Here is a 14136-nt window from a genome sequence, read left to right as displayed (position 1 = left end):
AGTTACTTAAGCTTGATTTTATACTTATCTGAATCAAAGGGAATTATTTGGGGGAAATTATTAAATGCTCCAATAAATAATTAATAATACACAATAAGTGAAATAAATATGAAATAAAAAAGCTAGCATCAGTCATGCCGACCATGAAATTTCCAGATTGTTACATAAAAAAGCCTTCTGGTTCACTAATAGCCCATTGGGAAGAAAATATACTCAACGGTTAAATTATGAACTGGTTGTTTGCGTGTTTTACCTGTAGATAGTTGTATGGCTTACTTAAAGCTGTCTGCAAGGCAGTGCGAGGTGCAGCATTTAAGTGTCTACGAATAGTGCTGGCAGCACTGAAATATACAACCTCATGGAGTGGCTGAGTCTCAGGTGGCAAAAGGTATTGCCTGCAAAAGACACAATAGACATACATGGTTGCATTATTATTTGACATTTAGAGCCAAGGAGACCATCTCCAGGTGCTTCACCATTGAGGAAGGGCAAGGGAGGGCAATCCACTAAAAACACATCCACCTCAGCTCACAAGTCAGAGTCTGCTCTGCTCTGCTCCAATAAAGAACCTAATTTTCTTAATGAGAGCACCCAGTAGGAGACAAACACTTCGCACTGGTCTTTCTCTACTTTTCTGTTCTTTGTAATGTGCATTAGAATACATTTTAATGCAAAAGTGGGCCACAAATAAGACAAACACTGTTAAACACAATAACGAATTTGGGAAGGAGTTCTAAATCCAAGTAGTGGTGAGAGTGTGGAATTTGATAGTGTATGGAACAGCTGGGACAAAGAGCACAGGCGTATTTAAAGCAAAGTTATGTAGGTACGCCAGAAAGAAAGGAATGGGACATGTTGATAGGATGAGATGAAACTTGCATGGAACACAACACCAACTTAGTGTGCTCGGGCCAAGTGGTCTATTTCTGTGATGTAAAACTATGTAGCATGTCTCAAGCTGACAAGATTTTTCTGACTTGCAAACAGTTAAAGCTGGAGTCGAGACTGGCAATACCGGTTTACTGTCTCTTGACATTACAGCAATGGCAGCTGATTAAAGTTTGCAGGTCACACATTTATATCATCAATGTTTCTTCCAGCAACAAGACAGTGTTTCCAAGTCATTGCCTGGCAACTGGGAAGAAGAACTAACATAGCATTCTTAAAGCCAAACACAGATTAAATCGGGTTTGGTAAAGCAATGAACATTCAGCTCTGGATGATGTGATGAGAGTAGAAATGTCCAAGTAAATCAACAGGCAAGCAGAAACAAGAACCACCTCTCAGCAGATGGTGAGTACAATGCTTGAAAAATGATATGCTAGAATGAATTTCTCTTCTTTCCTGGATATCATTTTGTTTCTTCAAAATTATTTTTCAGTTTTGTTTGCAAACTGACCTCTCCAAAGTGTGTTTCAGCCTGATGGTTTCAACTGAGTTAGGAAATTTTAAAGTCACTTAAAGTTGGAGTAATTGCTTGCAAATAACAAGAAAGAATAGGTTCTAAGCTGTATGTTTTAATTTTTATTAACCCGGTATTTTGGCAGTACTGTTTATACCCAAAGGGCAAAATAGAATAAGCACAATCAAAGTGGACTGTCCAATAAGCAGTTGTTGATTTTCATCAACAAGGATCTATCCTTCAGTTTTCATTTAAAATGTTATCCACAAATTGTATAACTGGGAGTTAGTTTAGCTCAGTTATCTGGATGGTTATAGTACAATGCAGAGTGATGCCAATTATGCAGGTTTGATTCCCCTTGCTGGCTGTGAAAGTTCATGGACCTCTGCCTCCCTACTTTGTCCCATGTTTGCTGAGTGATGCCCTTCAAGATTTATGTAATAATTGTTTTTTCTTAACGGGCAGAAACACATATGGTTCTTTAAAGAACAAAAGAATAGCACAGCATAGGAACAAGCCTTTTGGCTCCCAGGCTTGCACCGACACACAACACCTTTCAAAACTAAAAGCCTTTTGCCTATGTGGAATCCGTATCCCTCTATTTCTTGTCTATTCATGTTTCTGTCAAGCTGTCTCTTAAACATTGCTGTTGTATCTCCTCTGGTAGCACATTCCAGGCACTTACCACCCTGTGTAAAAAAAACTTGCCTCTCACATCTCCTTTAAACTCTTCCCCCCTTTTACCTTAAACCTATTACTCCTAGTAATGTACATTTCTACCCTGGGAGGAAGACTTTGATTATCCACTCAATCCACGCCTCTCTTAATTTTGCAAACTTCTATCAGGTCACCCCTCAGCCTCCAACATTCAAGTGAAAGCAAACCAAGTTTGTCCAAACTCTCCTAATAGCTAATGCCCTCCAAACAGGCATCATCCTGATAAACAGTTTCTGTACCCTCTCTGAAGCCTTCACACATCCACACACCAAGTATTTTAACTCTGTCCATGACCTTACAACCAAGGTTGGGAAAGTACCTGTATTTTGCAAGGAAATATGTATGACTAATACGCACATACTTTGTAAAATATAGTGTGGAGATCAGAACTGTACTCAATTTTCCAAATGTATCCTAACTGAAGTTCCATACAGCTACAGCATAAACTTGCCAGTTTTTATACTCTATGTCCCGACTGATGAAAACGAGCATGCCATATGCCTTCTTGACCACCTTATCCACTTGTGCTATCACTTACAAGAAACTGTGGGCCTGTATTCTTAGATCCCTCTGTATGTTAACACTTCTAAGGGTTCTGTCATTTAAATGTATATCTCCATCCTGCATTAGACCTTCCAAAATGCATCACCTTGCATTTGTTCAGATTAAATTCCATCTGCCATTTCTTCACCCATGTCTCCAGCTTATATATATCTGGCAATCCTCCTCAATCTGTGTGTTGTCCACAAACTTACTAATCAGACCAACTACGTTCTCCTCCAAATCATTTATATATATATATGTTACAAATGACAAGGGTGCCAAGCACTTATCCCTTCAAAACACCACTGGTCACAGATCTCCAGCCAGAAAAACACCCTTCCACGGCTACTCTCTGTCTTCTATGACCAAGCCAGTTCTGTATCCATCTTAGCAGCTCACTGCAGATCCCACTTTTTGTTATCAGCCTGCCATGACAGACCTTGTCAAAGGCCTTTCTAAAATCCATTTAGACAACATCCCATCCTCAAACATCTTTGTCACTTCCTCACAAAACTCAATTAGGTTTGCGAGACACAACCTCCCCCACACAAAGCCATACTGTCTATCGCCAATAAGTCCATATTTTTCCAAATGTGAGTAAATCCTGTCCCTAAGAATTTTCTCCAATGATTTCCCTACTACTGGTGTAAGGCTCAATGGTCTGTAATTTCCCAGATTATTCCTGTTGCCCTTCTTAAACAAAAACATTGAGGACTGTGCTAATTACTCACTGGTGTATATAATGAAAAAAACGATTGAACCATGCTAAAATACTTTATTTTACAAATTATGTGCGTATTAGTCATACATGTTTCCTTGCAAAATACAGGTCCTTTCCCAACCTTGGTTGTAAGGTCATGGACAGAGTTAAAATACTTGGCATTGCCAGAGTTCTTTTACTTATTTTACTGTGACAATCAGGATTATACATATGGGTTACTCCCATAGCCATTGTGTAATTAAGGTTAATTTAACAGATAGCAGAGGCCACAAACTTTACACAGCTGAAAAACATCAGCAATAGTTCTATATGGGGAAAAGCAAAATTTATGCTTCAGAGAATTTTGGAAGAAATGTATTGCATACTTTGTAAATGCTTACTTATAGAAGTATCATCAGTGGTACAGCTGTAAGGATACACTGAGGGAGTCATTCTGACATCATTATTTTATCAACAGGGGACTAATCAGTCAGAGCAATATTCTGGCTACTAATCATTCTGACATCAGTTTGGCAGAAAGCAAACTTGGATCTGATTATTTCCTGTTACATTATGTTTTGAAACTATATCTTTTTTCAAATAGACCTTTTGGAAACTCAACCAAATATATGATGTACTATCAGAATTCTGCCCAGACCACTCACCATGTAAATAAATATAACCCTTCTGTTAACTATTTAACAGGTACATTTGTCTGGTTGGGGGAGCAGATGACGACAATTTGAACTTACCAAACCTCATAAATTTCAGTCTCAGTGATGTAAAAGCTAAAGTTGCCATGGTCCTGCAGGACTATAGGACTGCTCTCTCATTAAACAGAGTCATGACTGGTGGTAGTTTAACCTGAGGATCATCATGTCTCAGGCAAGGGGCAAATTTGAAAAGGTGGGCCCTTCACGATAACCTCAACTGGTGCGGGATTTGAACCTGCACTGCTGGTGTCATTCTGCGTTGCAAATCAGCCATCCAGCTAATGGAGCTAAGTGACCTCTGAGACTCAACAATACTATGCCGAGAAGCTGATGTACTCTTGTAGATCACTGTTAATCAGAATCACTGGCTATAATCTAGAGACAGACCATCTATATCATTCTCTCAACCATAGCAGGGAAGAAACTGGGGGAGAAAAAGGGGGTTGACAGAAGAAGGAAGTGAATTTACAAGTGTAGAAATCCTCATAGGTTGTTAAACAAAAAACATCAGATGGAAGGTAGCAGAGGCAGTGGTCAGATTTTTGCAAGCATTCTTAAAACGTACAAATTGCTTAGTGGAATTACCGAATAGCCAATACATAACTTTTCCACAAGGAGGACAAAAGGCTAACCTGTACAACCCAAGCAGTTAGTCTGACATCAGTCCTGGTAAAGTCTTAGAATCCATAATTCAAAATAAAATTAGTGAGTATTTAGAAATATGTGAGTTAATTGAAAATAAATGCACACATTTGCAAAGAGCATTCTGTGTTTTACAAGTTTAAAGCTTTTATAAAACGACCACCTGTACAGATAAAGTAAGTGCAGTGGATATAGAGGAAATGGATTTTCAGAACATTTTTAACGGGGTGTCTTCAAGAGACATTTCAGGAAAATTCAGCATGTAGGATTAAGTATAGAAGATGAAAAGATCATAACCCACAAGAATTCCAACAGAAGTAGGCTGTTCAGCCCCTTAAGACTGCTCCATCATTCAATAGTATCATGGCTGATCCAACATTCCTCATGTCCCCTTTCCTGCATTTTTCCCATAACCCTTGATGCCCGTACTGACAAAGAATCTATCTATCTCAGCCTTAAATATATGCAAGCACTCTGCCTCCACAGCTGACTATGGCAAAGAGTTCCAAAGACTCTCAACCCTCTGATAGAAGACATCCCTCCTCATTTCAGTCTTAAATTGGCACCCCTTTATCCTGAGACTGTGCCCTCTGGTCCTAGATTCTCTCATGGGGGGAAACATCCTCTCAGCATTTAGTCCGTCAAGCCCTTCGACATTTCAATGAGTGGAGTCCCAACCTGTTTAGTCTTTGCTGATAAAACAATCCCTCCATGTCGGGGATCATTCTAGTGAATCTCCTCTGAACTGCCTCCAATTAAATGATAGCTTAACTTAAATAAGGAGACCAAAGCCTTCACTACTCCAGATGTGGTCTCACCAACACCTTGTCCCCAGTTGCAGTAAGACCTCCCTACTCTTATACTCCAACCCCCTTGAAATAAGAACCAACAGTCCATTAGCCTTCCCAATTACCTGCTGTACCTGTGTGCTAGCTTTCTGTGTTTTGTGCACAAATACCCCTGAGTCCCTTTGTGTTGCAGCTTCCTGCAACTTTTCTCCATTTAAATAATATTTTGTTCTCCCTTCCAAAATGAGCAACTTCACATTTTTGGATCTGTACAAAATTTCTTAGCAGACAGAAACATGGGTTAGGTGAAAGGGGTTTGCTTGTATTGAGGGTGGGTGAAAATGATGTACCCTAACGGTTTGTACTTGACCACTTTTGTCTGTGCTTGTACACAATTCAGACTTGGGCAGAGGAAGGGCAATCTAAATCTCTAAGGAAAACCCAATGAGTTACACAAGTCTTGAGGAGGACTCAGACATATCAGTGGATTCAGCAAGACAGATGAGTGCTTCAATTTGATGTGAAATTTCCCTGCAGTATCAAAGGCTGAGGGGTGCTTAAAGAGGTTTAGGAAATCATGAGGCAGAGTCCAAAACTAAAGGGCATAGGTTTAAGGTGAGAGGGAAAAGACTTAGGAGGGACCTAAGGGGTAACTTTTTCACACACAGGATGGTGCATCAATGGATTGAGCTGCCAGAGGAAGTGGTGGAGAATGGTACACTTACAAAATTTCAAAGGCATCTGGATGGGTACATGAATAAGAAGGATTTAGAGGCATATGGGCCAAATGCTGGCAAATGGGATGGGATTAATTTAGGATATCTGTTTGGCATAGACGAATTGGACCAAAGGTCTGCTTCCATGCTATAGTCTGTGACTCTTTGTGTGAGGTAGTATATTTTGAGAGGAGAAACAACGAATGGCAGCATACACTCAACAAAAAGCAACTGATGGCTGTAACTGGATAGACAGAACCATTGGTTTGAATACATAATTCTATAAAAATGAATATTTATATGAAGCACAGCATTAAAAAGGTCATTAAAAATGGGATTTTATTAGGAGGAATAAAGGAAAAGAGTTAAAAAGTAATAATGAGGCTGTACAAAATGTTAGAGAAGTTAGTGTGCGTTCTTGCTCAGCCCTTTAAAGTAAGAATGTTAAAGCCATAAACATTACACCGTACAGATTGAGCAGGATGATGCAGAGAAGGGAAACAGTTAGGAAAAAAGACTTGTGATTACTGGACTTGCTAGTCCAATTAAGTGAAGCAAGCTACGAGAAGACATAACATAGCCTTTTAAGATGTTCAATGATTTTAACAGATAGCAAATTGGGAAAAGCTATCTGGTCTGCTTGGGGAGCAAATGATAAGTTGTTGTCAGAATTGAAGTGGCCACTAAGAGAGTGAGAGGGGTCTGGAGAAAGAACCTGCCAGCGACTCTCTGGGATGGACATCATTTGTCAGAGCCTTTACTTCTGTCCTGTCCCACTGCCCAGAGATGTTTTAACAACCTCCTTGTTGTCACTTCCCATAGAGGAAGCAGGGGAGGTGTATGCATGTGTCTGTGTGGGAGTGTTTGGGGGATTGGGGTGGTTGTGGAGAAAGAGAAGCTGAGAGATATGAGACTGCAGTGAGACTGAGAGCAGAGAAGGTGAGAAAAAGTAAAATGTGGATAGATGGCTGGCACAGAGATCTGCCTCAGCACACTCACGGAACAGATGCAAATGTTCAAAATTTTCTTTACACTCACTATTCTAAGAAGATCAAAGGATTTTAGAGTCTTAGGGACATAGTCAAAGTTGTGATGTGTTGTCCTATGTGTAGCAGGAAAATTGCACTCAGCTCCTGTTTCACATGAGGAGCACTACACAGGTATGCTAACCAAGTCGGGAATGCCCAGAGAAAATCATATCCCTGGATCAATCATGCCACTCCGATCGTTCTCACCACCCTACTTTTTTAAATCTCACCTTACAAGTTTGTCCGTAAATTCAAGAACTTCCATCCGCAGTACTTCAAACCTGCTTAGTTTTTTGGATCTTCTTGATTTTTTCAATTCCATCAAGGTCTATGAAATTAAGAAAAATACAACAGGTTTCAACGACCACTCATTGATATAACTGCTGGTTCCACTGTTTGGGTAAACTGAGCATGATGCCTTTGCCCCATTAGCAAATATTGCTTGGATCTGTTTTACAAACAAAGGTGCTCTCTTGCTGTGACTGGGCTCATACGCCTTGCACTGTGCAGACTCTTTCCTTAGACAGAGGAACCAATTCAGCACATAATGACCAGAAGTGAAACTGGACAACGAATCAAAGCAGTTTGATGACCTTTCAATCAGAAGTCATTCTGAAGGTCAGAAGGAGGAAACCAGATTGTGTAAAAGGGAGAAGGTATGAGAGAGTGAGACACAGAGAAAGTTAAGAGTTACAAAAGAGAGATCAGACAGGGAGAGGGAGAGGAGGTGGTGGAAAAAGCGAAAAGAAAGATGGCCATTAGAATGGCTCAACTTTTACTGATACTTGGAACTCCCTGACAGACGCCAAATAATTATAAACACTTAGTACACTTTTGCACAATTCATATCCCAAACAAAACAATACCACAACTTAGCTGAAAATGACTAAATTAAAAGCATTTTGAGAATTTGAAAATAAACAGCGAGAATTTTCAGACATATCTGTTCAGTTCTCCTGCCTGTTGTCTGCTGGTGGCAGGTTATCAGGATATATACCTCAAATCATATCTTTAAAAAAAAGTGCTTTAGGATCCCTTTCAATTCGCAAAAATCAGGTTTACAGCATTACAATTATAAAAAGATGCAAACTCCATCAAAATGTCAGTTATTTGGAATTAGACCATAAGACATAGAAGCAGAAATTAGGCCATTCGGCCCATTGACTCTGCTCTGCCAATCCATCATGGCTGATAAGTTTCTCAAACCCCATTGTCCTGTTTTCTCCCTGTAACCCTTGATCCGCTTGACAATCAAGAACCTATCTATCCCTGTGTAAAATATATTCAATGACCTGGCCTCCACAGCCTTCTGTGGCGATGAATTCCATAGATTCACTGCTCTCTGGCTGAAGAAGTTTCTCCTTATCTCCGTTCTGAAGGGTCTTCCCTTTACTCTAAGGCTGTGCCCTCAGGTCTCTCCTACCAGTGGAAACATCTTCCCAATGTCCACTCTGTCCAGGCCATTCATTTTTCTGTAAGTTTCAATTAAATCCTCCCTCATCCTTCTAAACTCCAAAGAGTATAAATCCAGAGTTCTCAAACATTCCTCATATGTTAAGCCTTTCATTCCTGGGATCATTCTCGTGAACCTCCTCTGGACCCACTCCAGGGCCAGTACATCTTTCCTGAGGTATGGGGCCCAAAATCACTCACAATCCTCTATTTGTGGTTTAACCAGAGCTTTATAAAGCCTCAGAAGTACCTCCCTGCTTTTATATTCTAGTCCTCTCAAAATAAATGCCAACATTGTATTTGCCTTCCTAACTACCGATTCAACCTGCAAGTTTACCTTAAGAGAACCTTACACTAGAACTCCAAAGTCCCTTTGCACTTCAGACTTCTGAATTTTCTCCCCATTTAGAAAATAGTCCATGCTTCTATTCTTCCTACCAAAGTGCATGACCTCACTTTCCCACATTGTATTCCAAATGCCACTTCTTTGCCCACTCTCCTAACCTGTCCAAATCCTTCTGCAGCCTCCTCGCCTCCTCAATACTACCTGTCCCTCTACCTATCTTCGTATCGTCTGTAAACTTGGCCAGAATGCCCACAGTTCCTTCATCTGGATCATTAATGTATAAAGTGAATAGTTGTGGTCCCAACACTGACCATTGCGGAACACCACTTGTCACCGGCTGCCATCCTGAGAAAGACCCTTTTATCCCCACTCTCTGCTTTCTGCCAGACAGCCAATCTTCCATCCATGCTAGCACCCTACCTCTAACACCGTGGGCCCTTATCTTACTCGGTAGCGTCTTGTGTGGCACCTTGTCAAAGGCATTCAGGAAGTCCAGGTAGATAACATCCATTGGGTCTCCTTGATCTAAACTGCTAGTTACCTCCTCAAAGAATTCTAACAGATTTGTCAAGCATGACCTCTCCTTGATGAAACCAATCTGGCTTCACCCTATTTTACCATGCACTTCCGAGTATTCAGAAATCTCATCCTTCACAACGGACTCTAAAACCTTACCAACAACTGAGGTCAGGCTAATCAGACTGTAATTTTCTGTCTTTTGCCTTACTTCCTTCTTAAAGGGGGTGGGGGGGATGGTGGTTACATTAGCAATTTTCAAGTACTTTGGGACTCTCTCTGACGCCAGTGATTCCTGAAAGATCACCACTAACGCCTCCACTAACTCTTCAGCCATCTCCTTCAGAATTTTGGGGTGTAATCCATCTGGTCCAAGTGATTTTTCCACCTTCAGACCTTTCAGTTTTTCTTGTACCTTCTATTTGGTGATGGCCACCATACTCACCTCTGCCACCCTGACTCTCTTGAATTTATGGGATATTTCTCATGTCTTCCACCGTGAAGACTGATACAAAGTAATTATTCAGCTCCTCAGCCATTTCTTTGTTCCCCCTTACTACTTCTCCAGTGTCATTTTCCAGCGTTCCAATGTCCACTTTTGCCTCTCTTTTGCCCTTTATACGTCTAAAGAGATTCTTGCAATTGTCTCATATTACTGGCTAGCTCACCCTCATATTTAATCATCCCCCTCCTCATTTCTTTTTCGTTGTCCTCTGTTGGTCTTTTTCCCACTGCCTTTCACCATATTATATGCTTTCTCTTTTGCTTTTATGCTGTCCCTGACTTCTCTTATCTGCCACAGTTGCCTCATCATCCCTGCACCATGGTTCTTTCTCCTAGGGATGAATTTTTGTTGTCTCCCAAATTACTCCTAGAAACTCCTGCCATTGCTGTTCCACTGTCTTTCTTGCTAGACTCCTTTCCTAGTTAATTCTGGTCAGCTCCTCCCTCATGCCTCTTTAGTTGCCTTTATTCAACTGTAATACCTTAATATCAGATTCCACCTTCTCCCACTCAAATTACGGTCACTGCCTCCTAACGATTCCTTCACCTTAATCTCCCTTATCAAGTCTGCCTCATTACACAACACTAAGTCCAGAAATGCCTGTTCCCAAGTGGGCTCCACCACAACCTGCTCCAGAAAGCCATCTTGTAGACATTCCACAAATTCCTTCCCTTGCAATCCACTACTAACCTGATTTTCCTAGTCCACCTGCATATTGAAATCTCCCACGATCACTGTAACCTTGCCTTTCTTATACACCATTTATCTCCTGGTGTATCTTGTGGCCCAAATCCTGACTACTGTTTGGAGGCCTCTACATCACTCTCATTCTGGTTTTTTTTTTACCTTTGCAGTTTCTCAACTCTACCCACACAGATTCTACCCAATCTGACCCTACTTTGTTTCTTGCTATTGAATTAATTTCATTTCTTACTAACAAGGCAACCTCACCCCCTCTACCCACCTGCCTGTCTTTTCAGTAGGATGTATATCCTTGGATATTTAGCTCCAATCCTGATCCTCTTGCAGCCATGTCGCCATGACGCCCTCCACAAGCTCATACTGCATGCACTCAGATACAACACCTTCAGTCCTGTATTGACCGTCCCACTTTCCATTGTCATTTGTTTATCCAGTGTGCTTGAAGTTTGATTCCTAACCCTTTCCAAATACTGCATCCTATTTTGCATGCTGGAGACTTTCATAACCTTTCCTGCGTTTTCCTTTCTTTTCGTTTTTTTTCATAGAGTTTTCCATGCAGTTAAAGAGGATTCACCAATGTTTTTGTATGCGAGTCAAATACAGAATTACATAATGGCCCATGATTATTAAAGATTTAAAATAAAAATGTGGTGCTTTCATATTATTCCTTGTATTCAGCAGATGCTGATGGACTTCCATGGATAGAATTAAAGGAACAGGGAAGAATGCAAGATAATTGCTGCATATTTATAATCATGTTTTATGACAGAGATATTAACATCTACGTATATGTAGGCCAAAGTACCTAGCAAGGGACGTGTGGTAATAAAAGTACATCTTAACAGCTAGAGACTGGGAGAAAGGGCCATACAAATAGAAACTTAGAAAACAGGGGGAGGAACAAGCCAAAGTTCAAGCCTGCTCTACTGCCATTCAATATGATCATGGTTGATCATCCGACACAGTACCCTGACCTGCTCTCTCCTTACACCCTTTGATCCCTTTAGCCCTCAGAATTATACCTAACTCCTTCAATATTTTGGCCTCAACCACTTTCTGTGACAGAGAATTCCACAGGGTCACTACTCTCTGGGGGAAGAAATGTCTTCACACCTCAGAAAAGTTTCTAAAATCAGTGTAGAACAGGAACTGGTACTTGTTATGCCTGAATTCTTGAAAATCATCCTGTGCTATGGAGGCATCCAGGGTGGCCATTTAAAACAGACATTCAGTCCCCTTCACATGTTAACAGGGAGCTTATGAGGACCTTCGAGATAAAGAACTGCTTTGAGCAGAGTACCATTCAGCCTGTAAACTATCAAAAATAGGATCGGTGAATTTAAAACAAAGTTGATATTTCTCCTGCACACGCTGTACTCCACACTGCTGTGTTCTGCCTGTGATCAGCTCTCCTCCCATTCTATCCCTGTCTTCCCTGAGGATCTTTGCCAGTGGGCCCACATTGACAGATGTTTACAAACAAAACGTAAAATCATTATTAATTATATGAACATTTTTCAAATAGGGTTTCAAAATGTATGCAGTGCTATTTCGTCATCTCTTTTAAAAGATGGAGCAGAAACAATCTGGAAATTGTAGGCAGTGACATTACAGAAAAATAAGCTAATTGAAAATTGAAGACCTTTTGGAGTTCATAAAGGTCAGTCCTTTTCTGTAGCGATTTTTCTGGTGACGTTTTGTAATCTTCGTCACCTTCTTTGTCCTCCATCTCAAGAGCAATGTCTAGATACAAATGAGAAAAAGCTTTTGTAAATACAGCTCGGTAATTTTTTTCCAAAGAAAACTTATTGAAACAACTCCTTCAGGACAACAGAAAATAAAACTGATATAAAAACAGAATCTTCTTGTAATGGTGTTAGGTAAATGTCATTCACCAAATGGCACTACTTTGCCTGTCCACTGTTGAGCATTCTCATCAACAGTGTGCTGGGAGACAGTGATATTAACAAGAAGAAAGGTCAAATAGCCATAAACTGTGCTTCCTTTCATGCTACATAAGGCAGTCCAGCCTCCAGAAACACCTCACAGACTCCAACAGCTAAAAACTAATTTGTTCAACACAAGGAAAAAGCCATAAAGGCACTTAAAACAAGTGAGTTTTACTCTTGTTTACTTTTAAGAGGAAGCTATACAAGTACATGAGTGATAAAGGAACAAAAAGACATAAAAATCAGGTTTGGTAAAGCAAGGTGGGGAAAAAAGGTTTGCGAGGAGCTTGAACACTGGTATAGACCTAATGGCCTGTTTCTATCCTGTTGTAACGATGCAATATCTTTGTTAATTAGTTATAAAAAATATTAAAGATTGGGGATAACGGCTTTTGAACTAGGCAGTTAAAGGTGGGAGGTCATCTAATGAAACCTCCAACTGGAGTTGTCAGCCCTATTAAAACATCCAAGTGGCCTTAAATGTTCCCATTGTAAATTTTTCTGCAACTGTCTGATCAGGCGCAAGACCTCTTAAAACGTAATCAAAGCTAACAGGCATGGAATTTTTTAAAAAACCAATATGGCAGATTGGTCTCTGACCAATGTAATGCCAATACTTAGTGGGAAGCTCTCATCACAGGCTTAACAAACACAAACATGCAGGGAATAAGGCTGTCAAAGCAGTTTGAAAATATCCTTTCATCTCTGAAACAGAGGTCCCAATGCAGCCAACAGCCAAAGGCTTCCTTCTCTGTTATCTTCTAAACCAGCTGTTAGGGTTGTCCATTAAATGTGTTTTGGTTGTCAGTGGGTCAGGGATACAGACTACTCATGACTTGGGAAAAAAAACCGATAATCTCATCCAAAAAGGTCATGAATGGTGACAGTACTGGAAAAATTCACATTACCACTATTAATTTTACTTAACTTCTGACCTGCGTCTTAATTCATCTGACATTACTCAGCACAGATTGACAAACTTGTTTCATTTCTCCATCACTGACATTCTTCAGCATGATAAACATTATAACTCATGCTAAATAGGTTGTGACCATCACAATTAACTGGAACAAAAGGTCTTATATCCATTTCTACATTCACTGAAGCAAATGGTGGCTAACTTCAAACTGATTACGTATTCCTCAAAAGACAGCAACAGACTGGTTTTAGAAAGATACAAGAGAACGGCTAGCGATGTGACAGATATAATTTAGTGAAGAGAGTGTAAAGTGATATATTTTGGAAGGAAGTGGCAATATAATTAAATGGTGCAATTTTGAAGGAGATGCAGGGATACAGAAACATGAAGGTTTGGATATGCAAATCTTTTGTAAACAGTTAGACAAGTTGAGAAGACTGCTGAAAATGTATACCCTCAGAATAATTAATACAGGCATAGAGTACTAAACTAAAAGAG

The 14136-nt window shown here is 40.2% G+C and overlaps 1 protein-coding gene across 1 annotated transcript in view; it reads right to left on the bottom strand.

Moving 5' to 3' along the window:
* Nucleotides 1-14136, bottom strand: part of orc3 (origin recognition complex, subunit 3) — a 36798-nt gene that overhangs the window by 12444 nt on the left and 10218 nt on the right. The window contains exons 8-10 of the mRNA XM_048596725.1: nt 12413-12513; nt 7480-7577; nt 254-395 (exon numbers count right to left, since the gene is read on the bottom strand). Of these exons, the coding sequence (XP_048452682.1) occupies nt 254-395; nt 7480-7577; nt 12413-12513 (341 nt within the window). The remainder of the gene's footprint in view (nt 1-253; nt 396-7479; nt 7578-12412; nt 12514-14136) is intronic.

This window comes from Rhincodon typus, chromosome 5, assembly GCF_021869965.1.
Source record: "Rhincodon typus isolate 14 chromosome 5, sRhiTyp1.1, whole genome shotgun sequence".
In the NCBI taxonomy this organism is placed as follows: Eukaryota; Metazoa; Chordata; class Chondrichthyes; order Orectolobiformes; family Rhincodontidae; genus Rhincodon; species Rhincodon typus.
The sequence above is the reverse complement of the archived record's forward strand: the minus strand, read 5'-3'. Positions and strand labels throughout refer to the sequence as shown.